The sequence below is a fragment of the Peromyscus leucopus genome, chromosome 22, assembly GCF_004664715.2.
Source record: "Peromyscus leucopus breed LL Stock chromosome 22, UCI_PerLeu_2.1, whole genome shotgun sequence".
In the NCBI taxonomy this organism is placed as follows: Eukaryota; Metazoa; Chordata; class Mammalia; order Rodentia; family Cricetidae; genus Peromyscus; species Peromyscus leucopus.
Genome location: NC_051081.1, coordinates 51,351,130 through 51,376,514, shown reverse-complemented (window position 1 = coordinate 51,376,514; position 25,385 = coordinate 51,351,130). Strand labels below are relative to the sequence as shown.

Here is a 25,385-nt window from a genome sequence, read left to right as displayed (position 1 = left end):
GGTGAGAGAAATCCGTGGAGGCTGAGATTAGACAGCTGGCAGCCTGCTGTCTGGGTTGCTACAGTGAGGCTAGTGTCAGGTAGAGGCATGTCTGCCAGCCTCTTTGTGCTCAGGTGGTGGACTTTGTAAGCTGCAGGAAGTTTTCTGTTGAGTGTTGAGACATGAGTTGTATTTAATTGGCCAGGACAGGTAAGAGTCAATGGCAAATGGGCATCAGACTGGCCAGCCTCCTGGGGCTGGCTCGGTCTGTAGCCCCCTATGCTTACTCAGGTGGCCGTTCGTTCATAGAAGAGGAGAGCTGGACAACAAACGGGCAAGTTTTGAGGGGTGATGAATATCCCACCACTCGGAGGATAGGCCCAGGTCTGCTCAGGATTGGGTCACCTCACCTAGGGCCAGGCTTCTTCTCAGACCTGCCTCCTGGGAGCTGTTCAGACCTGAATGTCTATGGAAGGGCTCTCTTTTTGTGAGATACCGCTGTGGTTTCTGAATGAGCGCTGCTCTGCCCTCTGTGATCCAATTCGTTTACATAATCGTACTCGATTACTGGCAAGGGAAGCATATGAGTTCTCCGCGGGAACTGTGTATTTTTTTTGTCACCGTTATGCTTAATTGGGATTTACGCTCACCGACTGTACTTCGTGTGCTTCAGCGTCCCCCTGTGTTCCTATCCAGATGGCCACAGATGACTTTCCCAGTCTTTTTTTTTTTTTTTTTTTTGATTGCCAAAATATTTCAGAACTCCTTAGTTTCTGGTAATCCTGCCACTGCTGCTGGAGATGGTGATCCTGGCCTGGCTGCAGGAGAGAGAGACCCCTGGCAAAGACAATGCTTACCCCCCTACCCCATCCCCACAACACACACAGAATTACTCATCGATTTTTTTTTTTCCTGTGAACCCATTACCAAGAGGAAAAATGAGACATAAACAGGAGGAGAGATGAATGCCGACACAATCCAGGCTGTCAGGATTTTCAGCAGGCCTTAGGGACAGCAGCTGCCGTCTACTGTACTGGCAGCCTGCTGAAGTTTTACATTTCAGGGCCGCCTGGGGATGAAGAGCTGGGCTGAATCTGGACTTCTCTCCCTGGTGTGCGTCCTGTAAGCGACACAGTCCGGGTCCCCAGGCCCCTGAGTGAGAGAGCTTTGTAGTGTCACGGAGACCATCCCCAGCAGGCCTGAATCGGATATCCTTCAGCCTCCTGCCATCCCTTTATGAGTGGGAGGGTGGAGGACAAGGAGCAGGTATCCTGAGGAGGCACTGGTATCTGGTGCTTGTAGAGCACGACCAGCCGCCCTCCGGGCTCCCATGTCAGGTGGCTTCTCGTAAGGCCTTGGAGGCTTTAGTCCAGCATGCTTGTCCTTGGACATCAGACAATGAGCACAGTTTGTGCTTGCAAAGGCTGGATGCCAGCTTAAGTGAGAGCACATTTATTCCACTCACAAGATGAATGAATATCTTTTCAATAGCATGTCACAGCTAGATGGTAGGGTGTTCCGCTGTCGTTCCAAGCCTGGCGGGGAATGGAGCCAGGGGATGGAAGATGCTATTTCATGCTCTAGCAGAGTCTCTAGCAGCAGTCGGAACCAAGACCACCTGCTGCCTTGTAATCTCTTGGGAAATTGAACAAGCGTAGAAAAGAAAGGTGTGTAGGCATTGTTGTTTCTTTCTGTATGAACATATATTCCTGGAACATGGAGGACTTGGTGAAAATACTTTGTTAAACATTTCCAAATGTTTAAGCCTCATGTTAGATATCTACCCTATCTAATTAACCAGCGTTTCCATTGACAAGTGCATTTCAATATATGGTAAGGCCAATTCCTGTTATTTTCGAATATGGCTACTCATTGTTCATATGCTTAGGGAAGAAGATAGGTGTTGAAGATAGGGTGGGTGTGCCTCGTGGAGTTAGATGGTTCTCCCTGAAGCACAGGAAAGAACATTTTAATTTTATTATCTATTTTTGGCTTTTCAAATCACTTGTAAATTGTGTGTATGTGTGTGTGTGTGTGTGTGTGTGTGTGTGTGTGTATACCAAAAAGAAATTTTTAAAAAAAAATCATTAAATATGCTTTAAAGAAATACTGGTGAGCTCTCTTTGTTCAGTAAAAATCTGGAGAATGTGTGGGTATGAAATAATACTGTGTTTTGTATCCCAGACAGCTATGCTGGGCAGACCTGACTTCCTCCTTGTCTGTTCCAGGCTGTATGGTTCGACTCTCAACATTGATCTGTTCCCGGCCCTCATGGTAGAAGACTTGGTCCCTGGCAGCCGCTTGGGGCCCACACTCATGTGCCTGCTCAGCACACAGTTCCGACGTCTGCGGGATGGAGACAGGTGGGTGCTGGAGAACCTCGCTGTACTTAGATGGTTGTTGTGGACTCAGGACAGATGACGGTGAGGACCCCTCCCCACTTGCTGCCCTTCTGACGGCTCTGTGCCTCCTGTAGCTGCCTGACACCTTTACCCTTCCCAGCTAACACACTGAGTCCCAGGAGCTGTTGGTCTCTGAAGCCTTTTGAGTATTCATGGCGGCACTCAGAAGGACTAGAACGTTGTTGTTTGTTTTGTTTGGATTTTTGAGATAGGCTTTCAGTGTATATCTCAGGCTGGCCTCACTCATGGCAAGTCTTCTGCCACAGCTGTGCACCATACCACCTAACTGGGGCTTGTGGCTTGTGGCAAGACTTCTTTTCATTCTAACAATGTTAGTTTACTTTAGCGAATGGGAAAGTGGGCCAGACTTATGGCTGAGAGTTCAGTCAGAAGTGTAGCCATCCATCTCCTTTGAAAAGTAGCCCATCTTCTTTCTTTCTATCCAGATGGGCAAATGTACTATTTCTTATATGCTGGGGCTTTTTGCTTTTCTCACATTTATTGGGTGAGAATTTGAGCAATGTCTGGGTCATGTTTTTTTTTTTTTTTTTTTTTTTTTTTTTTTTTTTTTTTTTTTAAATTTCTGTTAATGGAATCAGTGATTTCCATGTTGGAAGAACATTCTTACCTTGGATCCTTGTGGCCAGCTGTCTCCCTGCCTGCTGCTGACCCAGCTGACCCTGTTGTCATCTCTGGAGTACAGGTTGTGGTACGAGAACCCGGGCGTGTTCTCCCCCGCCCAGCTGACTCAGCTCAAGCAGACATCCTTGGCTAGGATCCTGTGTGACAACTCAGACAATATCACCCGTGTGCAGCAGGACGTGTTCAGGGTGGCAGAATTCCCACATGGTTACGGCAGCTGCGAGGACATCCCCAGAGTGGACCTGCGAGTGTGGCAGGACTGTTGTGAAGGTGCGTGGTGCCAGCCCCCTGCCCTCTTGCATGTCTCCCCATGCTTGGCTGCTCTGGTCCTTGGTATGGTCATTATTGTGGTTGCTTTGCTTGGTGAGTGGTTACATGGTCTGAGAGATAAATGTCAAGAAGTCCTATCACGAAGGCACCATATATTCTTCAGCCTAGGCTGTATAGGTCGGTAACTCTACACCCCCACACTGCCTCGTGAAGAACTTAGGAGACACAGGGCACCCAAGGCTAGTGTGCAGCTTTACCACCTTAAATAGGTGTACACTGAAATGCTGATAAAAGTTCAGCACGGTAGGTGTGCACACACCAGCCCCTGAGCCATGTGTGAGCATAAATACCGTGCATTTAATGTCACATTCCATCCTCCTGCCAGTGCATCATGTTTATTGATGGCATTACCACCACAGATGCCTGTGTGAAGATGTCACTAGCTTCATTATTATCTTAGGCTGTGCTGCATTCTGATAACCAAAATAGCGTGTAAAAGAAACAAAACTTAAGTATGTCCCTATTGCATATCTAACATTGAACCTTTTGTACAGCTACATCCAGGTGCTTGTGTGTTAGTCCCCTGAATCACAGCCACAAAGAATGAGAAATAGCTGCTCAGGAAGCATAACAGGCAACCCATGTTATGCTGATACCCTGTTGTAACTTACAGCCAGAGAAAGGAGCTCTGGACTGTCTTCTTGAGGAGGTAGAGAGTAGCCTACAGGTGTGAGAGGTCTTGATGTTAGGGTGGAAAGCCTCGTAATGAGGTCTGTACAGTGTGGTGATACGTTATTTGTGCATCCCAGTAAAGCTTATCTGTAGATCAGAGGACAGAACCAGCCACTAGATTAGACACAGAGGCCAGACAGTGGTGGCACACACCCTTAATCCTATCACTCGGGAGGCAGAGATCTGTGAGTTCAAGGCCACACTGGAAACAGAGCCAGGCAGTGAGTGGCACACACCTTTAATCACAGAACTGGAGAGCTCATGTCTTTGCTTCGGAAGGACACATGCCTTTAATCCCAGAAAGTGATAGCAGGAAGCAAAAAGGAATATAAAAGGACCAGGAGGCCTTTTAGCAGCAGTTCAACTGAGACTCTCAGGGGTGAGGACTCAGAGGCTTTCAGTCTGAGGACTCATGGAAACAGGATCGGCCGAGAAGTTGGCTGTGGCTTGTTCTGGTTCTCTGATCTCTCAGTTTTTACCCCAGTACCTGGCTGCAGGTTTTTTATGAATAAGACCGTTTAGCAATTCGGGTTGCAGTGCAGTGCATCCCAGTCTGCCTGGGGAGGCCTGCTCCCTGTGGTCTGTCCACCTCACACACAGGGCTACCGTCACAGCTCTAGCAGCCACTGGCTTCCTGTGGTGACTGTTCTGCCGTCTCTTTCCCACTTTGCATTCTCGAGTTCCTCTCTTGGTTAACCTCAGTTTCCAGTTTCTAATTTGAGTGCAATTTTGGCTTTATCCAAACTATGATCAGAACCCCATACATAATCAAGCTGGGGGCATTTACAACCTAAGCCGAGTGACATATGTTTGTGGTGAGAAGAGGACTCAGGATGGATGCTCCAGCCACACATGGAGCAGCACACTTGGTCCTCAGCCCTGCCCTACCCCTTGGAGGCCCTGAAGAAAAGAGGCGCACAGAGTTCAGAACTATGGTTATCTCTTATTTTTCTCCTAAAGTAGCCACCCAGGGTATTTATTAAAATGAGGTTGACTTTTGAAGCTGCATTTAACATCCTAAGAGGATGTGTGGTGAGGGTAGGGGTGGGGTGTATCTGTATGTGAATGTGTATGATCATGTGGTTTGCCCAATCTGATTTTTTTGTCTGCCTCTCCCCCATATGTATGTATATATGTATGTGTATATGTTTGTATATATGTATATGTATTGTTCTCTCTCTCTCTCTCTCTCTCTCTCTCTCTCTCTCTCTCTCTCTCTCGTGTGTGTGTGTGTGTGTGTGTGCGTGTGTGTGTGTGTGTGTGTGTGTGTGTGTGTGTGTGTGAGAGAGAGAGAGAGAGAGGAGAGAGAGAGAGAGAGAGAGAGAGAGAGAGAGGGAATTCACATAAAGGACATTGTGCTTACTGTGTACCCAGTACTAAATGACTGCTGTTCTTGTGCTCATATTGTGGGAACTTGTTCTGCTTTTGCTTCTTTTTTGTTTTAAACTCTCACAGGTTCTTTTCAGTTTAAATATTTTCCTACAAGGATGGCAGAGGAGTTCATTCTGTTTGTAGGAACCTGTTGTCTTGAAAATAGTGTGCAAGGCCAGTTCTGATTTCCAGATACAGAGCCTCTATTTTCTGATAACACGACCAGATCCCCTTCTGCTACAGAACAGAGCCAGCCTTCACTGTTTACTTAAAAATATCCACAGTCCTGGAAGAGGTCGTCTCTGAGGCAGGCCTTGTCTTGGCATGTGCCCCCAATCTTTTCCATTGTTCCAGCTACTGCAGATGCTCAGTGCCCAAAGTTCTTGCCGACACAGCTTCTTCCAGATACTGTGTCTCTTAAAATAGCAGGCTCAGTCCAACCCCAGAAGAGCTTTAAGATTCTAAATTTACTGGTTTCTGTTTTAGCTCAAACTCATTTATTTCTAAATCCTGCAGGAAGAAAATGTTGGTTGCTGTTTTGTTGGGTTTTTTTGTGTGTGTGTGTGTGTGTGTGTGTGTGGTGTGTGCTTGCATAGCATGTGTATGTTTGCATGTGTGCAGATGCACATGCATGTGGTGCAGTTGGCATGTCGAGGCCAGAGATAGACCTCTAGAGTCTTGGGTTGACCATCCGGCTTGTCTAGCTAGCAGCCTGCTCTCGGTCTTGAAATTCCACTCCTTCTGTTTGCTCAGCGAGGGCTTTATTTACTGAGCTGTCTCCCCAGACCCTGTTCTTTCAGCTTTGAAGAAAGCTCATGACAGTATCACTTCCTGGAGCTGTACCTGGGTCACAGCCCCTAGAGCTACACGCATGCACCTCGGAACCTGCAGCTGCTGCTTCTGGGGTGGGGCAGTGTCCGTTCCTTTTTACTTGTGGGAACTGCAGCCTCTTTCTAGGGACTGATGCATCCTGAGGGATTTCATACATACACACACATACATGTGCACACTCCCACATATGCAATTTGAAATATTATAGTAATGATGGAAATACTAAAAAGAATTTAAACATTTCACCCAGATTCACCAACTGTGTTAACATTTTCTACATATTTACTTATACTTTTACGTGTGCACAAGTATGTATTGTCTATAAATAAATAAAACACAGGAGTTTTTCTAAGCGAGCGTAGGGAGTTGCAGATTTCCTGCTACCGTGCTCCTAAATAATTTACTTAAATATAATCGGAATTGAAAATTTTAGCACAAATACAATAGTTACCTAAGTTTTGGATCCTGTTTGAATTCTGTTGTTTTCCCAATGATGTTAGTTCGTGACAGGTTCCATCTCACTTAATTTTACCTGAATGTTCCCAGACTCCTGTATCCAAGAAGAGTTCTTGGTCTGTTTTCATCTGGGTCCCTTTGGTAGGTTTCCCTCCATGTAGCTTTGTCTGACCTTTTCCTAAAGGTTAAGCACAACACTGGGGCAAAGCTCGAGGCACAAAGAACTGTGTTCCTCTTGGCACACCGTAGCAGGAAGCACAGGGCGCTGTGACCAGTGACAGTGATTCAAGTTACTCGTTTAAAATGTTTGACTCGACGCTTTGGTGAGTGTGAGGAGGGTTACAAACGTGGTTTTCAGTTAGAATCTGAATATTCTCCCCCTTTGCACCAGGCTCTTCCTGTTGTGCAAGGCCCTGGGTGGAGAACCATTCCTAGGCAGGGCAGGCGTTCCAGGTGAGGTTCAGGTTTGGAGCACAGGTCTCCTGTATGCACAAAGCTTTGCAGGTGTTACCATGGTTTGGTACATTGGCATTGTGAACATGGCTGCTTCCTAGCAGCGGCAGCAGCAGCAACAGCAGCAGCATTGTGTGTGGGGCTGCACTAGAGTCAGGGTGCATGCAGCTGAGAAAAGTCAGGCAGAAGAGTGTAGCCCAGCTCTGCTCTGTGCCTGGGGGAGAGCTGGAATATCCATGGCAAACACGTGGCCCTAGATTCCCAGAACCCATCTATGTGTAGTGCTTAGGTCGGGGTCCCTGGGCACAGCCCATTCATATGAGGCCCCCCTTGCCTTGCTGTTGTTCTCAGATAACCTAGGGCAAGGGCTTTGTGAGGGAGAATCACCCTCTTCTAGAATATTCAGGCTTGTCTGGCCTGGCTTCAGTTTGCAGGAAGACTTGGAGGAAGAGACTTTGGTCAAGACTGGGGAGTACAGGAAGTAGACATGGCATTGGAAGTCCAAGCTGCTGTGGATCTGGTTTAGGTCCTTGGAGCCATCTACCAAGCTGCATTATCTGCTCTGATTGTTGGATAGGGCAAATTTAACCCAGCTTAACTGGGGTCAGATAATGACCTGCGATAACAAGTTCCAGAGTGCTTGATTTAGCTGGAACACTTCCTTCCTTTTCTAGCCGTAGACAGCAGAATCTTAGATACTCTCATCCAGAGGCAGGCAGGCGGCACATGACCTCAGCTTATTTCTCCTTTGCCTTTGTCTTGTAGGATGTTTACTTTAGTAGGGTCACAGGACTTGAGAATTTGGAAGATTGCCTTTGGCCTTTGCTTTCTTCTGGGCCGGGCTATTCTTAGGGGAGAAAGGAGACATAAGATTTGTGTAAAAATGGGTGGCTTTAGTGAATAATGTAGGTGGGGCTTAGGTGAGAGAGAACAGGGTTCCTCCCCATATCTGGAGCTTGGGATGGAGCCTCAACCAGGGCAAGGAAATTACCTGGACTTGTTGCAGGTTGATTTGGGCTGATCACGAGGTCTTGGGGACAGGGGACCATTGGAGAAGGGCAGGAGGACTTAGATTGAGCAGACTTAGATTATGCTGGTGAGGTCTCCATGTGTGGGCTGCAGGAGGGCACAGAGGTCACCCGGGGTGCTCTGGTGGTTTGTCCTCAGGGAGACTCGCTGCAGCTGTTGGCAGGTTTAAATACTGGACTTACAGACCCACTGTTCGCTCCATGAGTCCTTTTAGGCACTGCCTGGCATCACAGATGTCCTAACTGAAGGGGAAGGGGAGATGATGTATGATAAAAATAGCTACTACTTAACAAGAGGTAAATTTATCCTCCATTAGCGTCGTCTGTCACTGATTGCCCCTTTTTGCTTCCTCACCAGACTGCAGGACCAGGGGACAGTTCAATGCCTTCTCCTACCATTTCCGTGGCAGACGGTCTCTGGAATTCAGCTATGAGGAGGACAAGCCCACCAAGAGAGCCAGGCGGCAAAAGGCACTAAAGTGAGTTTTGGTGCTGCCTGGGAGGTGTCCTGGCGACGGTGGGTCTCTGCCACAGGCTAAGGTCTTGCTGTTGTTTTGAGCTCAGTCGTAGCCTGGGCTGGCTGAAGCAGAGGTGTCCCAGAGTACAGAGTAGACAAGGCCTGTGTCCTGTTTGACAGTGCTGGGCGTTAGTGTGCTTGGCTGGGCACTCGACAGAAGAGATGGATGCACTTAGGAATACTGGCTTAGACCTGCGCATTGACACTCTGAATCTCCTCCTTTCCCCTTAGTGTGAAATATGGCAAACTTCTTAGTAATGCCACGTCAGCCACCCGTAAGCACTCGGAGGGACCAGAGACTAATGATTTAAAGACGTTTATTCTGGAAATGCAAGATGTCATCACAGACCTCAGGAAACAGGTAAGGCTGGTCCGAGCCAAGGCCGTCTTCACCTCCTTGGACCTCTCACCAGCACCCTCCAGAGGCCTTGCATTTCTGGGTGATGGTGAAGGTGTTGACTTTGCCCTCACCTGCCGGGGACTGGCCATTGGTGTCGCTTGCTTATCTCTAGCTTGCAGCTAGCTAGGCTGCACAGGACTCTTGTCTTGGTGCTTCTCTGTGGACTAGTGTGTTAGGTACCTTTGATGTTCTATTGCTGTGATTAAACACCACGAGCAAGACAACTCCCAGAAGAGTTTCTTTGTGCTTACAGTTTCGGGAACTTAGCGTCCATGGCTGTGGGTGAAGGCATGGCAGTAGGAGGAGGAAGCTGAGGGCTCACATCTTCCACCAAAAGCACGAGAGAGGAAACGAGCGATGGTTGGGGGCTTTGAAACCTCCAAGTCTGCCCCCCAGTAATGTACTTCTTCCAACAAGGCCACGCCGCCTCAGCCTCCCCATGCAATTGGGAAGCAATTGCCCCAGACCATTAGGGGACAGCTCATTCCAACTGCCTCAACTGGGGCACTGGGCCCGCTGGACAGCTGATGTCTCTAAATTTGGGACACCCTGCCGGGAATATGGCCGAGAGGCTATAACTGGAATAGACACAAAGTCCCAGAAAACTCAGGCGCAGCCAGGGGAAGAGGTGCGGGGGAAGACAAACTTGAATTCCTGCTGGTAAGCAACTCCTTCAGGAGCCTAGTCAGTGATGGTAGACTCACCAAGGCTGCATGGCAGGGTACCAGGGCCACACACCACAGCCCCGGCTGAGGACCTATAGGTAAATTCCTCTCCTTCTGCGTAAGGAACTTTGCTCTGCTTCTCCCAGGCTCTGTGTTCAATTACTAAAGGCCTTGTTTCAAAGAGTGGAGGCTGGGACCTCAGGCTAGACACGGGAAGTCTGTTCGCTTGATAGTAAAGAACATAAGTGTGTGTACCTGGATTATGGGACAGAGAAGTGTCCTGGGTGGTGTGGAGTGTGTCCCAGGAGGGAGTCTGACATTGGTGACTGGTTTTTAGGATTCTTGAGTCTGGCTCTGTCTCTATCCCAAGGCTTAGAGGAGACTCATGTAACCCAAATTCCTTTCTGGATACAGAAGCCATTCCTATGGCATCTGCTCCTGCTTGATCCTTACCCCGAAGGCACAGGGCTCCACCTCTGTGCATTCCATCACCCAGCTTGTTTTGTCCCAAAGCACCAGAGTGGGTGGTACTGGGAATCTCCAGGCTTGGGTAGAATAACTGAGACCAACCCAAGGAGACCTCGGGATACTGATGGGAACAGGTGTCCTTCAGATCGATTCTTAGTCTAGGTAGGCCACATGGACTTAGTGTCCATGGTACCACCATTTACGTTCCGCCTGCAGTCATGGGGGCAGGACTTCTTGGCTGGAGATGCCAGCAGACCTGATAATACAGAATGGCCTTTGTACAGACAGCTCAGCAATTTCGGCCCTCCCCTATAATCCCTGCATGACAGTCTGTGCTGATGCCTATGGCTCATCAATGCTGATGGCCATCCAGATCATAGCCACCTTTGTCCTTAGCTTTTCTGGGCTTTGAGTTCAGAGTCAGCCACTGATGCCCAGGTTACTCTCCACTTCCTAAGGATACTGGTCCTTCCTTTAGTTTTCTTCATGGCCTCAAGTGGGAATGTTGAGAGTTAACTAAATCGTAAGTTTGTTTTGTTTTATTAGGAAATGTTGAAGCATATCTTATGGTGAATAGCTCTTTGGCTAACTAAATTCCAGTTGGGATTTAGGCTGTTAGGAGTATAGTCATCCTAATACAAAGACAACAGGGTGATTTTAGTGCCAAGGGGGCTCACAGAGTTGCACAAGGTTCTGTGCTCTGCTCCAGTGTGGACTGGGGACCACAGTGTACTGTATTTGGATGTTTCTCCATTCCCACCTGGCTCCACCGTCCCATGCTTCTCGTCCCATGGTCCTGCAGCCATTTATAAAACAATCACTCGCTAGGTGGCACATGCCTTTAATCCCAGCACTCAGGAGGCAGAGCCAGGCGGATCTCTGAGTTTGAGGCCAGCCTGGTCTACAGAGCGAGATCCAGGACAGGCACCAAAACTACACAGAGAAACCCTGCCTTGAAAAACAAAATGAGTGAATGAATGAATGAATGAATGAATGAATAAATAAATAAATAAATAAATAAATAAATAAATAAATAATCACTCAGAGGCTTATATTAATTACTAACTGTATGGCCTATGGCAGGCTTCTTGCTAGTTAGCTCTTTCATCTTAAAATAATCCATTTGTATTAATCTGTGTTTTGCTGTGTGGCCATGGCTTTACTGATCTGCTGGCATCTTGCTGCTCCTTTGGTAGTGGCTAGGCATCTCCCCCTCCTCTCCTTTCTTCTCTCTGTTTATCTGCTTAGAGGATTTCCCACCTCTGCCTCTAAGCTGCCTTGCCATAGGCCAATGCAGCTTTATTTATCAACCAGTTAGAGCAACACATATTCATAGCATACAGAAAGACATCCCACAGCCTTATGCTCAGTAGGTAGGACAGGGAAATTCAGGGGCTGAGGTTGAAATCCACCTGGGAAGTAGACTGATTTTAAATGATGTGGTTCCTATCACTTGTTGTAATGCAGGAAGCCTCTCCTCAGCTGAGCATAGTTGTTGAGGTTTATTCCATCAGCTTGCACTGCTATATGTCTTGTAGATAACCAGCCTGGAGTCTCGGCTCAGCACCACGGAGTGTGTGGATGACAGTGGTGAATCCCACAGCAACAACACAAAGTGGAAAAAAGACACGTGCACAGTTTGTGAGTGCAAAGTGAGTATGGGGTCGGTTCTGTGTTTGTGCCCATCACATTTGGATAGTGGGTGGCCCAGGTGTCAGAGTGAGGTCCTGCTGGCCCCGATCATCAACCCTGGCTTCCCCTCATAAGCTGGAGAGAGCACCTGGGGGCATTTGTGTAAACCACCCTACCTGGGAACCTGAAAACTCCACAGCTCATGACCCTTCCTCCCAGAGCTGGCTGTTCCATTCACCCCCTTATCCTCACTGTCTCTGTCCAGGTCTGGCCTGGGATATTACTTACAGAGAATACTAAGGGCACATGGTCCATTTGGGGGGAGAGGTGACAGATAGGCCAGGGATATACCTAAGTTGTGAACAGAGGTTCCCCTGAAGCCATGGCAGCAGTATACTTGGAACAGAGCCAGAAGGCAGAGCAGCAGAGATGAGGACCAATCCAGATCACCTCTTGTCTAGCAGGGGACAGGGTTCATCCCTTTGCCGGGACAATGCAGGGTATTCCGATCATCCATGGGTTGCCTGGCTAGTGAAGATTAAGCTAGAAGAGGCAGCATTCTTTGCAGAGAAGACCTTTTCTCTCTGGTCTCATTCTCCTTCCCGGCAGAATGCAGTGGGAGATTGGGGGTGGGACAGCTCAGTCCTTTGATCCTGGGCCCCACAGTGTAGGGTTAGAGGGCAATGGGAAAAGTACAAGGAGCTTAAAGGCTCCAAGTGTCTTCAGTCACAACCCCAGGAGAGGAGAGAGCCAAGCACAGAGACTCATGGTGGGGGATGAGGACAAGAAGCATGGGGCACCATCCTGGGGCAGGGCTCATGTGGATCATGCCCCGTAGAGGATCCAAGAATGTGACAAGACTCTTTCTCCCTCCTTCAGAATGGTCAGGTCACCTGCTTTGTGGAAACTTGCCAGCCTGCAGCCTGCCCGGAGCCCGTGAAACTGGAAGGTGCTTGCTGTCCCGTCTGCTTCAGGAGCACCGCAGAGGAAAAGCCCTAGTGTTCCTGAGCTGAGCGCCTCGAAGCTGGTCCGCAGAATCCTTGTGAGCTTAGGTGGCAACGTGGGGAGCTTCAGACCACAGGACAAGTTGGAATTCCAGACATTTCAGGGCCTCCACTGTGTCATCACCGAAGCAGCCCGGGCTGTGTTTGTAGAAGGAAATCGAGTAGGCAGGAGTGGCTCTGGTCCTCACTTCATGTTAGACTTCTCAGGTTCTTATTTAATTATTTTTAAATGAAAAATTGGTGCTACTATTAAATTGCACAGTTAAGACATGTGGGTTCCTACATTGCTTCTGCTCGATGATGCCACACCTGTTTAGTTGAGGCAGACGGTCTTTGACAGTCTTCATTTGAGCAGACGCATGTGGCAAATGGAACGGCATCTTTTAAAATAACTTCCCAGGCCAACAGTCCCCACAGGAACACCAGGGCTTCCTCCTACCATTCCTTCATGTCTGCTGTCTTCACCTTCAGGGCTCTTCAATATCTGACCACAATCCCAATACAATCCTGCATCTTGGGACCATGTCAGCCCTTCTACACATGACTATCAAATTATTATGCCACATTTAGAAATGATCTTGTTTCCACTTAGAATGTGTGTAAATACTGCCTTGCTGTAAACTGAATGTGAAATCCTTTGGTCCCATGCCACATCCAGTGACCTGAACAGCCCCTTGCATTGGCAGGATGGGTCTATAGCCACCACCTGCCTTGGTTCCTGACCATAGTGTAGAGAGGGTGATTCGCTTTCCAGGCCCTATCAATAGGTGGCAGGCAGGCAGAGCCTGAATGTCTGAAATCACATTGTGTGAATGCTTTAAAGGAAAAAAAAAATCCCTATACCTCATTTTTTATTGCATGATGTTTTATAAAAATTTGCCCATTTTAGATGTTAGAAAAATTATTTCCACTATGCAAAAGATTTTTTTTAATTCAGTGAAAAGCAACTATTATACCTCATAGTCTCTTGTTTTTAATTGACCAAAATGTTCCATTCTATTCTCACAAGGTTCTGAGGACTCTCCCCTGAATAAGCAGGTCTCACCCTATATACACTGATGTGCCCAGCATTGTGTGCTAGCCATGTGCGTACATCAAGAGGGTCATCTGACCAAGGACTAGGGAGGAAGACCTCAAGGACACAGACAAGTCAGTGCCAGTTTGAGAAGGGCAAAATGGGTGCCATTATAGGGAGACCATCGTTGGGTAAGACAATGTTCTGCTCCTTGCAGCCTCGGGCTTGTGTTGAGCAGTAAGGCCATTTTGGTACAGTCTGTGTGTGACCCTTATGCTGATATGATTACCTTCCCAGAGATAGACACAAAGTTACATGTGTAAGGCTGCTGAGCAAAGACAGTATCCCAGCATGGGCGTGTTCGCTGTGGATTCGCCACATTGGGTATGTAAAAGTGGTCACCTTGCCTTACCCTCCTGTTGCTAATGATATTCAGAAGCCCAGTGGTCCAGCAGGGATGGAAATTTGTGAAATATTAAACTGAACTTCGTGATCTCAGAATAGACTTCTGTGAAGTAGGAGGCATAACAGTGCATCTGAAATCTGATGGCCATGTAGTTGCTCAGGCATAGAAACGGCAAGAGAGCCCTGTCCTGGGTAGCTGGTATTTCACATGCGCCCCGGGGGTATGTCTTGTGCCAAGGCATACAAGTGCACATGGTGCTGAGACCGGCGTCGAGGGTTTTTGTTCTCTGATCCTGTGAAGGAAGCTGGCTGTGATTTACATTAATTTCTGTAATTCAAACCAAGATGTCTGCAGATCTCCATTTTGATGTTATAGCGTCACTGGCCAGGCAGTGGGCAGTGCCCAGACACCCTTTCTGATTAGCCGCTGCACTGGGCTTCTGTGATACAAAGCAATGTACATATTTATTTACTTTTCTGACTGTTGCCAACAGCCAAATGCCATTTTATGTTCCTTGTATTCAGTACATTACCAAAGAGGTGTTTGCACTTTGTAATGACACCCTTTCAGTTCAAATAAAAGGGCCACGTTGTCAAGTGGAGAATCTGTTCTTTTTGCTTTGATGCGAACGCTTGCTCGCTAAATGATGTGGAAGTGTGAGGAAGGGACCCAGTCCTACACAAAAACCCAGAGCTACACCGTGAGCCACCAAAAGAAAAGGTAACGGGAGGTGTGTAGTTGAGAGAGAGACTCTTCCTTCTGAGATGGGGAGGACACCTTAGCCAGGCTGATGTCATATGGGTTCTGCCCCTGGGACAAGCCTCCAGCCTTTCCATGTGGACCAGTATGTTCCTTTTTCAGGGAATGCACAGTGCTTTTGGCCCTGGGAGGGGATAGGGTGGGTGGGTAGCTTCTGTTCTTCCCAGAACAGGAATAAAGGTCATGCTGGTCCCATGGCACCACCAGAGTTGAACGTTTTTCCACATGTTTGTGCTTGTGTGTGGCCTTCAGCCCGACCACGGTCACCCGGGCAGCGGGTTTGGGAGGCATGCTGCTCCGAAGGAAGCAAGAAATTGAGGTGGTTTTTACAATGGAGAAGATCATTGCTGTTCATCTAACGATCGTCCAAAGGAAGATGTGATGTGAAGGAAACTTAACTGCATTAAATTCGTGTATGTTTATGTGTGTGTGCATGTTCATATGTGCAGAGACCTGAGGTCAGAGAAAAGTGTCTTCCTTGAGCACCATCCACCTTAGTTTTTGAGACAGGGTCTCTCTCGTGGACCATGGAGCTCACTAGTTAGACAAGGCCGGCTGGCCAACAAGCCCCGGGGATCCTCCCACATACCCCTGCTCCTAACTTTTTACAGGGGTTCTGGGGATCCGAACTCAGGTTCTCATGCTCATGTGGCAAGCCCTTGGGGCCACCTCCCAGCAGTTTGCGTTAAGCTGAGAAACTCTGCACTTCCACGAATGTGCCTTGCTGTGGGAGAGGATGTGTGGGATTCTGCTGCACTGTCCTGGTGAGACAGCTTTCCCACGTGTAAACCACGGTCTGTGACACATTCAGTTCACACGAGGTCAGGAGCTTAAAACTGACTTTTGCAGCCACTAAGAGTCACATGGAAATTCCTGCTGCTCTTTTGTCCTCCCTAGAATGGTAGGTGTAGCACAGCTAGACCTCCATTCTGCTTAATCTTTTTGAGGCAGACAGGTCTCACAAGGCCAGCTGGGCCCAGCCTTAGCAGAGCCTAAGAGCAAAATAAGCCCTGGTCCTACGTGGTGGCTGGCCAGCCGGTCCCGGGTTTTCCTTGAGCACCCTGCTGACTGACAGGGACCCTGAACCATCACTGCATTTTTACTTCTTCAGATGTGGAGTGTTTTTGACCGTTCAACTGAAACTGTCCCATCATCTATATTCACGTGACCGTCATTCTCCTAGTGCCGTGACTCGGGGGGTAAGAGCACGTGCCCCCAAGCCTGGCAGCCTGAGTTCGATCATTGATCCTTGGGAACTACATGTGGGAGGAGAGAACTGACTCCCACAGGTCCTCTGACCTACACCTATTACCGCCCCCCCCCACACACACACCAAATCTGTATATATTTAATTTTTTTTTTAACTTCCTAAACCCAGACTAGAGCCTTCAATGGTGGGCAGAAGGAGTGAATTCAAAAGTTTGCAGAAGCGCTATCGTGGCTGGTTTTCTGTTTGGGGAATTTGTTAAAAGCAACTCTGTGTATATCTGTTACTGTAATGTCTGGCTTTCTTTATTCAAACAAGTGGGACGCCACAGGACGGAAGCTGAGGTCGAGAACCCCAGAACCTTCTCCGCGGTTTTTCTGTATCACGTCCCAAAAGTCTCTTCGAGTTGATAAAGACCGTGAAGCGGCTCCCCCTTTGTTCTGAGTGCCCCCTGTGATCTTCTAGGGCTGCAGAAAGCCGTGTGGCAGGTGCAGCTGTATTACTGGTGTTTGCTGAGGAGAGATGTGGGTTTTGAGCATCTTCATCCCATTGTGACTGCTTCAGTACTAACTATAAATTGATTTGTAGATGTCAGGAGAGGGTAAGTGACAGAAATCATATCATCATAATTTCTTACTTTGTCTAATGTTGAACATAAGTACCATGGCAAGTTTTATTTTTCAGTGTGCTTTACATAGACCCGACTTTATTCTTACTAACCCACCGTCGAAAGCACTCCCCGCCAAGAAAAATAACCTCTGACATCATTGTCCCATGTCTTCTAAACATCTGCATTTTAGTGTTTTATTGTTTTGTCTATACTTAACCAGACCGGGCAGGATACACACATCGAACCGGAGAGGCCTGCAGCTGTTTCAGAGGAGATCCCTGGAAAACATCATGTTTGTGTTCCTTAAAAATGACTACATCAGGAATCATCTCAGATGAGGCTGCTGGTCATCACTGCTTGTAACCATGACTCAGAGCTCACCAGGGGAGGAGGGAACAGGATGTGGTGCCTGTGGTCTCCAAGGGCCCTGTGCAGCCTGGCCATTAGGTTTCCACAGAAGTCCCGGTGCTGTTGTCATAGGCTGTTGTCGGCCTTTTGCAGAAGTCACAGGACTCTCCCCTTCTGCCTTGTGGGCAGAGCTCTCCTGTAAGTCAGGCGCACCCAAGCTGAGACTCAGGTCTTGCTGGCCCCCAAACCAATCCTCTGTTCATTCCACCAGATTTAGAGAAACAGCACATCCATATTTGAGAAACACTGGTTCTCTGTGCACCCTTTCAAACTGGTCCAGATAGATTTGCAGAGCTTGCCGGGCATGCCTCAGATGTGAAAGGATAAATCTGTGATCTTAAGAAATCTTGATGCTTCCTGTTCTCTTTGAGTGCTCAAAGGTGATGAAGTTAGTACTGAAAAAACCCAAACCAAACCAAACAAACAAAAAGCCAACCTCTTCGTCTCACCCAGAACCACTGCGATCTCACCAAGAGCTGATAGCCCACGTCCCACAGGGGCCAAGACTGTTCCTAAGAGGCTACGCCCTGCATCCAAGCCGTTTCCACTTGCCCAGGCCTCCTTTGCCAGTCCCCGCTCCTTCTGGTGTGACACCTCCCATAGTCTCCCCAGACACTTACTGCATCTTGTATGCCGTGTTCAGTTGATATCACTGAGAAGCCTGCTTCCTGAAGGGAAGTGGAGGAGCAGTGGATCTGGGGTAGATCGGAGGTAGGAGGGAGTTTGGGAGGAGGGGAGCGAGCAGAGGCTGCCATTGGGATGTATTGTATGAGAGAATTAAAAACAAAAGAATCTCCATGGACTGCAGTAGCTGTTCTTTAAAGCTCAGTGCCTTGTGGGCTGATCTTAGCAGAGACCTTTTTTTTCCCTCTCTCTCTTTCTCTTTCAAATGCGTCTAAAGACTTGAGGTTTGGAGAAGTTCCATCTCTGTTAATTGCCATTGGGGCACAGACTATAAAATCCACTGGAGCCTCACTTTCTTCATCTATAAGTATCTAACTTGATAGATTTCTTTTAATTAAACAAGCTAAATCTAGTGGAGAGAAAGGAGTGTGTGTGGGTATGTTTACTACCAGAGACAGTGTCTAGAACAGCCTCTTGGTTCTCTGTATGCTGACCCGGAGGGATAGAACTTGGCCTGTGTGCTTTTGGGGTTCCGAGGGTCAATGGTGCTCTCCGTAATGTTAATTGGAAATCTAGCCCTTTAGATAAACATCCATGAATTCTCCATCCTGTGAACTCTAGATAAAGGTGCCCTTGTTCTTGTGTAGAGGGCACCGAAGCCTGAACATGCGCACCTGCTCCTCCTGGATTTGGACTGTCAGCGTGAACAGGAAGCAGAGTTACCTACATTTGGAGATGGACTGAAAAGTGTGTTCGAAGTTAGGAATGACTGGCCACCTAGGCAGTCCTTTTTTACTTGCTCACTCAGCAAAGAGTCACCAGCTCATAGCCAAGGGTCCATGCTAGACTCTAGATGTGAGCAGATACACCTAAAACAGATGTAGACTAGACAGATGCCCCAGTAAAGACTACCAGATACAGACTAAATGGGCTAGAAATAGTCTAGAGGCAGAATATGGACTAGCTATTGACTGCTCTATATAGAGACTCACTGGACATACAGTAGTGGATGGAACACACAGACTGGACAAAGGCTAGACAGATTACCAGTCTGGTTTGATATAAATAACCTACGTGTAGACTAAATATAGAACAAAAGCAAACTAGAAAAATGCTGAAAATGAACTAACTGCAGGCTAGACTGGTTTGCCCTCTCAGCACCATGGGATGAAGTTGGTGAAGAGCCGCTGTGGAAGCTGAACTGTGAGGCACGGGGCAGGACCCCCAAGGAGTTTACCTTAGAGGCCAAAGAACTTCCTACTAGTGAAAAGCAGAGGGAAGGGCTGTGGTAGTAACACAGGTAGTATCTCCACCCCAGGCAAGGGAGCCCCAAGGTGGGGAAGCAGGAGGTTGGCAGGGTGAGGTTTCCTTAAAGACTTGCCTCCTCTGGGTCCCTAGTGGACCACCTCAGAAGGCTCGCAGCAGGGAAGCACTGCAGTGTTGCCCACAGTGGCAGCCTCATGTCAAAGTAGGAGCTAGCTCCTCTATAACTTGCACAGCCAGAGGGCTTTTTTTTTTTTTTAAAAACATCTCTCTTGCTACAGATGGGGGAGAGGTCAGGACCTCGGGGGCAAGAAGAGCAGTTAGGATGACATGACAGTGTCTGGTGAAAGCCAGGAAGGAAGGAGGGTAGAGAGAAGTACTCTGTGAGTAAGAGTGGGAAGTGGGAATGGACACATGACTGAGCTGGACCGCTAAGCCACAGGGGTAGGTAGGCAGCCCCTCCTGCCGCTGTAAGGACCCTGTGATGAGCCAGTCATTGCAAATCCTCCAGATGCCTCTTGGGTTTTTTTTTTTTTTTTTTTTTTTTTTTTTTTTTTTTTTTTTTTTTGGTTTTTTTTGAGACAGGGTTTCTCTGTGTAGCTTTGCACCTTTCCTGGAACTCACTTGGTAGCCCAGGCTGGCATCGAACTCACAGAGATCACCTGGCTCTGCCTCCCGAGTGCTGGGATTGCCGCCGCCGCCGCCGCCCGCCGCCCCCCCCCACCGCCCGGCCAGATGCCTCTTGTTTATTTGCTGGGAAGTCACGGGATCATGATACACAGTGACTGGCGGGTGCATGCACACTACCGATGTGTGGCCTTCAGGCTGTACGTGTGCTTGGAAGCTGGGTGTTGCCGCTCTGGCTGTTCCTACCTTCAGTACTGTCAGTGCCAGAGTGGAATCATCCAGGATACCTTGGAAACTCCTCTCCGTGTGGCCCCAAATTCTTCCTGTTGGTTACCTGACAGCTTCAAGAACATGTCTCCCCACTACTACTATAAAAATGTACACATCTAGGGTTCTTTTTGGTGTGCAGTTCCCCATAAAGGTCTGCAGATAACTTCCATCTCTCACCTGGTTGGTTGCTTTTCATTGGTATAGTCTTCAGTTTATGGTTATGGCCATGTTGGTGGCAAGCTGACATCGGCAAGAGAAACAGTGGTAGAATGTGCGTACACACATGACGTGTGGTACCTATAGCTCTAAACCATTCAGACAAGGAACAGAGTTGTTATCGGTGTTCTCTGGCATGAGGAGCTGAGAATTCCTCGCCAGGGGCAGGTATCTGTGTTCAGATGAAGCACAGGGCATCAGGGAGTCCTGAGAAGACACCAAGAGCAGGTGAGGAAACAGATACCCTAGTTGGCGAAAGGCAGGGTGTTTGGGTAAGGCTCATACAGTCTTCAGAGCTGGACCCCCATGGAGATGCTTCCTGTCTTACCTTGACTTGCAGATTCACTTCTGGTCCTGTACAAGATGCACCTCTGGAGTAGTCAGTCCTATAGCTTCTATCTGTGCAAAAGGGGGAGGGAGGAACAGCCAGCTGGCCACAGCCTTTGTCTCTGAACCTGGAGACCTTGACTGGGACCTAGAACATCCAAGTGAAGCACTTGCAGAATCCACCTTCCTGAGACTTGTTCTTTACCTACATGGGACATGGCATTGTCTTTGTTTCTGAGTTGAACAGTAGTGTGGAATGGTGTCACACAGTGAGTGGAAGATTTTGAACCCAGTTGGGGTCTACACAATGGAAGTCCAGCTTCCTGGGAGTAATTTAGACCCTTGCATTGAGACAGCAGCAACAAGCAAACAGGGATCTTGTACCTGAACCCAGCAGAGGAAGAGTCACACTCACAAGCTTCTCACGGGACCAGGAGACGTGTTACTGGATTCTGGGGCACATTGGTCCTCAGACGGTTCATAGATGTGTCTCCTCACCACAGATCTTTATGTAGGACACATGACTGTAACACTTTAGAAGAAAAGAGCATTTGAGAAACTTTTCTGGACTAGACACAGTAGTACACACCTTTAATCCAGCACTAGGGTACTGGGGTGCAAGAGAAAGGTTCTCTGTGAATTCAAGACCAGCCTGGTCTCGATAGTGAATTCCAGAACAGCCAGGGCTATGTAGAGAGAACCTGTCTCAAAAAAAAAAAAAAAAAGTAAAATTGCTTTTTAAAGCACATTTAAAAAATATGACAAGACAAGCTACAGGGTTATGAAAAATGTCTGCAAATCCCATTTAATGGAAGACTTCAACTAGAACAAGATCTCTTCCAGCTCAGCAGCAGGAAATGAACAACTCAGTCTAAAGCAGGCAAGCTATTTTAACACTCACATTCTCAAAGAGGATTTAAGAAAGACAGGTCAGGTGTAGCTCCATTTCTAGTTCGGTGGTGTTTGGTTGGTTTTTCTTTTTAATCTCTACATTGAATTCCATAGCTGCGGCACCAGTTTGCTCTCCCACCACCAGTAAGTATTCTTTCCCTGCATCCTTACCAACATTTGCTGTCATTCAATTTCCTGATGACAGCTATCTTGAATAGGATGAGAGGGAGTCTCAAAGTATTTATTTACATTTTGAAGTGTTTATTAGCCATCTTCTGTTCAGATTTATAGCCCATTTGGGGGTTATAAGGAAGGAGGGCAATAATCATATCAACAGATTGTTAACTCTATTAACCAGTGGGAAAGGTCCAGCAGGAAAACTATTGACATCATAGATGCCAAAAAGTGTAAAGGAAGGCGAATCTCATGCATGCTGGTGGGAATGCAGGCGAGCATCCTTTATGAAAGACAGTGCAGTTTCTTGGGAAATTAAATGTGCGCTTTTCAGAGGGCCCATACCCTGCTCCCAGGAGAACAAGGGAAGCCTATAGTAGGATTTTCCATGCTGAGTTAATCTTTAAAATTGATCTGTCTCTCCTCCACTTCCTCCCTCCTTCCTTGTTTCTCTCTCTCTACCTCGTTTCTTTTTCTCAGTCCTCAGCAGGGCAACACTAATTACAGCTGAAAGGCATGGTAAAATCCTTGGCGGAAATCCTTGGCACATTGTGTCAAAGTTCAAATTCCATTCCACTCATGTCAACCATAATTGGGACATACAAGGCTTTTGCTTTATTTTGTTTACCATTCCCTCAAGAGTAATTAAAAAATATCTTTATACCTCCTAAGTTTCAGAAAACATATTGTTTTCTTTCATTAAAATTGAGGCTGATAATCCTATTATCAAAGATCTATGTTATAAGATGGGCATAAATTTGACTTTTAAAAAAATATACTAAATGGAGGAAGGAACATGAGTCTTCAGCCTTAAACAAAGAACTACAAGCAACTAAGGACTGCTTAGAGTTTGAGAATTTGTCTTCCCTAGGGAAGAGCACACCAGTTGGGTTGTCCAATATCCAAATGGTCAGCATACATAAAAATAACATATACAGGGGGTGGGACTAATCACACTCACAGAGCAGGGATCTGGAGTCGAGCAGCTGGTACAAAAAAAAACAAAAAAAAAAAAAAAAAAAAAAAAAAAAAAAAAAAAAACAAAACAAAACAAAACAAAAAAAACACTATACAGACTGACAGGTTGTAGTTAAGAATTTATACGTATTTATATATATATATTCATATATGCATATGTCAATAATGAAAAAGGCTACGAATTTCAAAGACAGCAGTAAGGAGGGGTGTGTGGGAGAGTTTGGAGGGAGGAAAAGGAAGGGAGAGACTGCGTAATTGTATGATAATCTTCTCAAAAATAAAAGAAAAAAATATACCGAGGACAAACACTTCTTTTAAAACATAATCATTTGAGATACACAGCCAGAATATCTTTGGGCAGTTTTCATTTGGAATGAGCTGTTGGATGGCGAGTGCTCTAATTGCCTGGGTATGAGGGTCTCAGTCTTTCTGACTAGACAGGGGCAGTCTATGTGTTTGCAGAGGTTCCCTTGGTTACAGAGCCAAGACTGCTAACCATAGGGCAGCTTTGTTGAGATGTTTGCAGTCATGATTGCTTTCAAACACAGCCTGCTTTAGTCTTTACTTTGGCATTTCCAGGAATCTTGTGGGGGTTCACTGTCTGCTCCCTTGTGTGGGTCTCGTTCAGCCAATGCAGCTATTGCGGTGAGTCACCGCTGTTCCTCATTGTTCTCCATTCTCACAGCATAGCATGTGATTTTTATTGACTCCAGGCAGTTTTTAAGCCAGAGCTCAAAACAGCCCCAGTCTTCTTGGCTTTCATTGTCCTCAACCCTGAGGTGGAGATGCTGTGGAAAATGGAAGCCCTTGCCTCTCACAGAGGGAGAGCTGGATTGAAAATATGAAAATGTGAAAGTCCTGTGATTATTAAAATACTCTGCACTTAGTCATCCTTTAAACTGTAGTTCTGAAAACAAGCTGGAGAAAAACACATTAGATATTTAAATGATTAGGTATTTCCCTAGAATTCCCCCAGAAAACAGCACAGCTTAATGTGATAAAAGAAAAGAACAGAACCAAGAAGTCAGCAAAAATATCCACCAGGGATGAAGACAAAGTAAAAAGGAAAGCACAGTGACTCTGTCACCGGCCGAGTGGGGACAGCTACAATGTTGGCGATAGTTCTTGGGGACACAGAGAGAATGCTGGTGGAGACTCTGACCGTCAGGGTTGCAGACAGCAAAGTGGAACTGATAAATACTTAGGAAAGCATCAAACACTGCCTTTCTCCTCCTGGGGACCTATATTTGTGCTGAGTGTGGGAAGCAAATCCATACCCACGGTGTCCAGTAGGAAGGCTCCTTTGTACATACAGAATAGAGACCTATTGTTTCAAAGCAGACCAGGAAACGTTGCATATTCTATTGTAAGCACTGGAGTAGCTGTTGAAAAATAACCCCACTAGATATAGAAAATGCTAACACATGACTTGAAATAAAATGCTAATAACAGTTTTAAAAGCTAAGAGAGAGTGGGAAAAGAGGAACAAAAAGTTAATAAAATGGCTTTTTAAAACCCAACTAAGTTGGTGATGATATTGTATGCTGATGGTTTAGATTCACCAATTAAAATAATATTGGGTGAATAGACAAGGAAGAACCTTCAAGTATATGTCATTTCACAGACCCACATTTTAAAGGTCCACATGGGTAGAACATTAATGGGTGAACAAAGATATGATAAACCCTGAATATAGATAGCTGGAATGTCTGTTTTAGTGCCAGGTAAAATAGATTTAGCAGCAATAATATTGCCAGGGCCAAAAGAGAGACATCCCATAATAATGAGAAGTTTATCAGGAAACCATCATAGTTAACAGTATGCATTTTTCTCCATGCAGCACAGAAGTGGAGAGAGTTAATGGAAAAGCAGACCTTTTCACAAAGCAGGGGATTTTAACTCTCCCCGCCTGTGGTCATTAATAGAATCGTTTAAAAAATAAAAAAAGGAAAGAAAGAAAATAGAGGCTGCCAAACACTAGCAATTTCCTTGGTCTAATTGTTACTTATGGTGCACCACACCCAACAGTTATTCAGTCTGCATTGCCTTCAAGGGCACACGGGCATTTGGCAAAGGTTAGTGTGTCATTCAGAGGAGGAGAAAGAACAGACAAGTGTGAGGCTGGGAGCTGAGCAGGTGCATTTGTAATTCTCATGGGGGCTGGGGGAGAATGTGATGAGCTCTCTGCGCCTGGATAGAGACTCAGCTGAGATTGAGCTGGGCCATTAAGCAGAGAAAGTTGCTATGCTCTTCTCTGAGAATGGTCAGATGGGAGAGAGAGAGAGAGAGAGAGAGAGAGAGAGAGAGAGAGAGAGAGAGAGAGAGAGAGAGAGAGCTGTTTCCTCTCCTTGTGAAGTATGTAAAACTCTGACCTGGCATCCCACAGCTGAAGAGTACCATGAAATGGAACAGCATTTCCAAGGGGAAATTGCTGTTCCCACCCTCTAGGAAGATGTGTGAATACACAGACTCTTGAGTGTTACCTTCCAGAGTTATGATACACCCTTGTGCTGGGGAATAACCCTTCTGTACATTGCAAAAATGTGTTGCTCTCATTGTTAATAAAAAAGCTGATTGGCCGGTAGCTGGGCAGGATTTTCGTGGCAGAGAGAATGCTGGGAAGAAGAAGGGCGGAGTCTAAAGAGCCACGAGCCTCATTCGAAAGAAGCAACTTGGGGAGTTCATAGATGAGGTAAACAAGCCTTGGGGCAGCACATAGACTAGTAGAAATGGGTTAATTTAAGGTGTAAGAGCTGGCTG

General features: G+C 46.9%; 1 protein-coding gene across 2 annotated transcripts in view; it reads left to right on the top strand.

The window, feature by feature from the left end:
- The window catches only part of Pxdn (peroxidasin), a 78,148-nt gene extending 63,276 nt beyond the window's left edge, over positions 1 to 14,872 (top strand). For both annotated transcript variants that reach the window (XM_028883134.2, XM_028883133.2), the window contains 6 exons: positions 2,208 to 2,342; positions 3,085 to 3,293; positions 8,523 to 8,643; positions 8,913 to 9,042; positions 11,753 to 11,866; positions 12,726 to 14,872. In XM_028883134.2, the coding sequence (XP_028738967.1) occupies positions 2,208 to 2,342; positions 3,085 to 3,293; positions 8,523 to 8,643; positions 8,913 to 9,042; positions 11,753 to 11,866; positions 12,726 to 12,845 (829 nt within the window). In that variant the 3' untranslated portion in view covers positions 12,846 to 14,872. The remainder of the gene's footprint in view (positions 1 to 2,207; positions 2,343 to 3,084; positions 3,294 to 8,522; positions 8,644 to 8,912; positions 9,043 to 11,752; positions 11,867 to 12,725) is intronic.
- Positions 14,873 to 25,385: the final 10,513 nt, after the last annotated feature.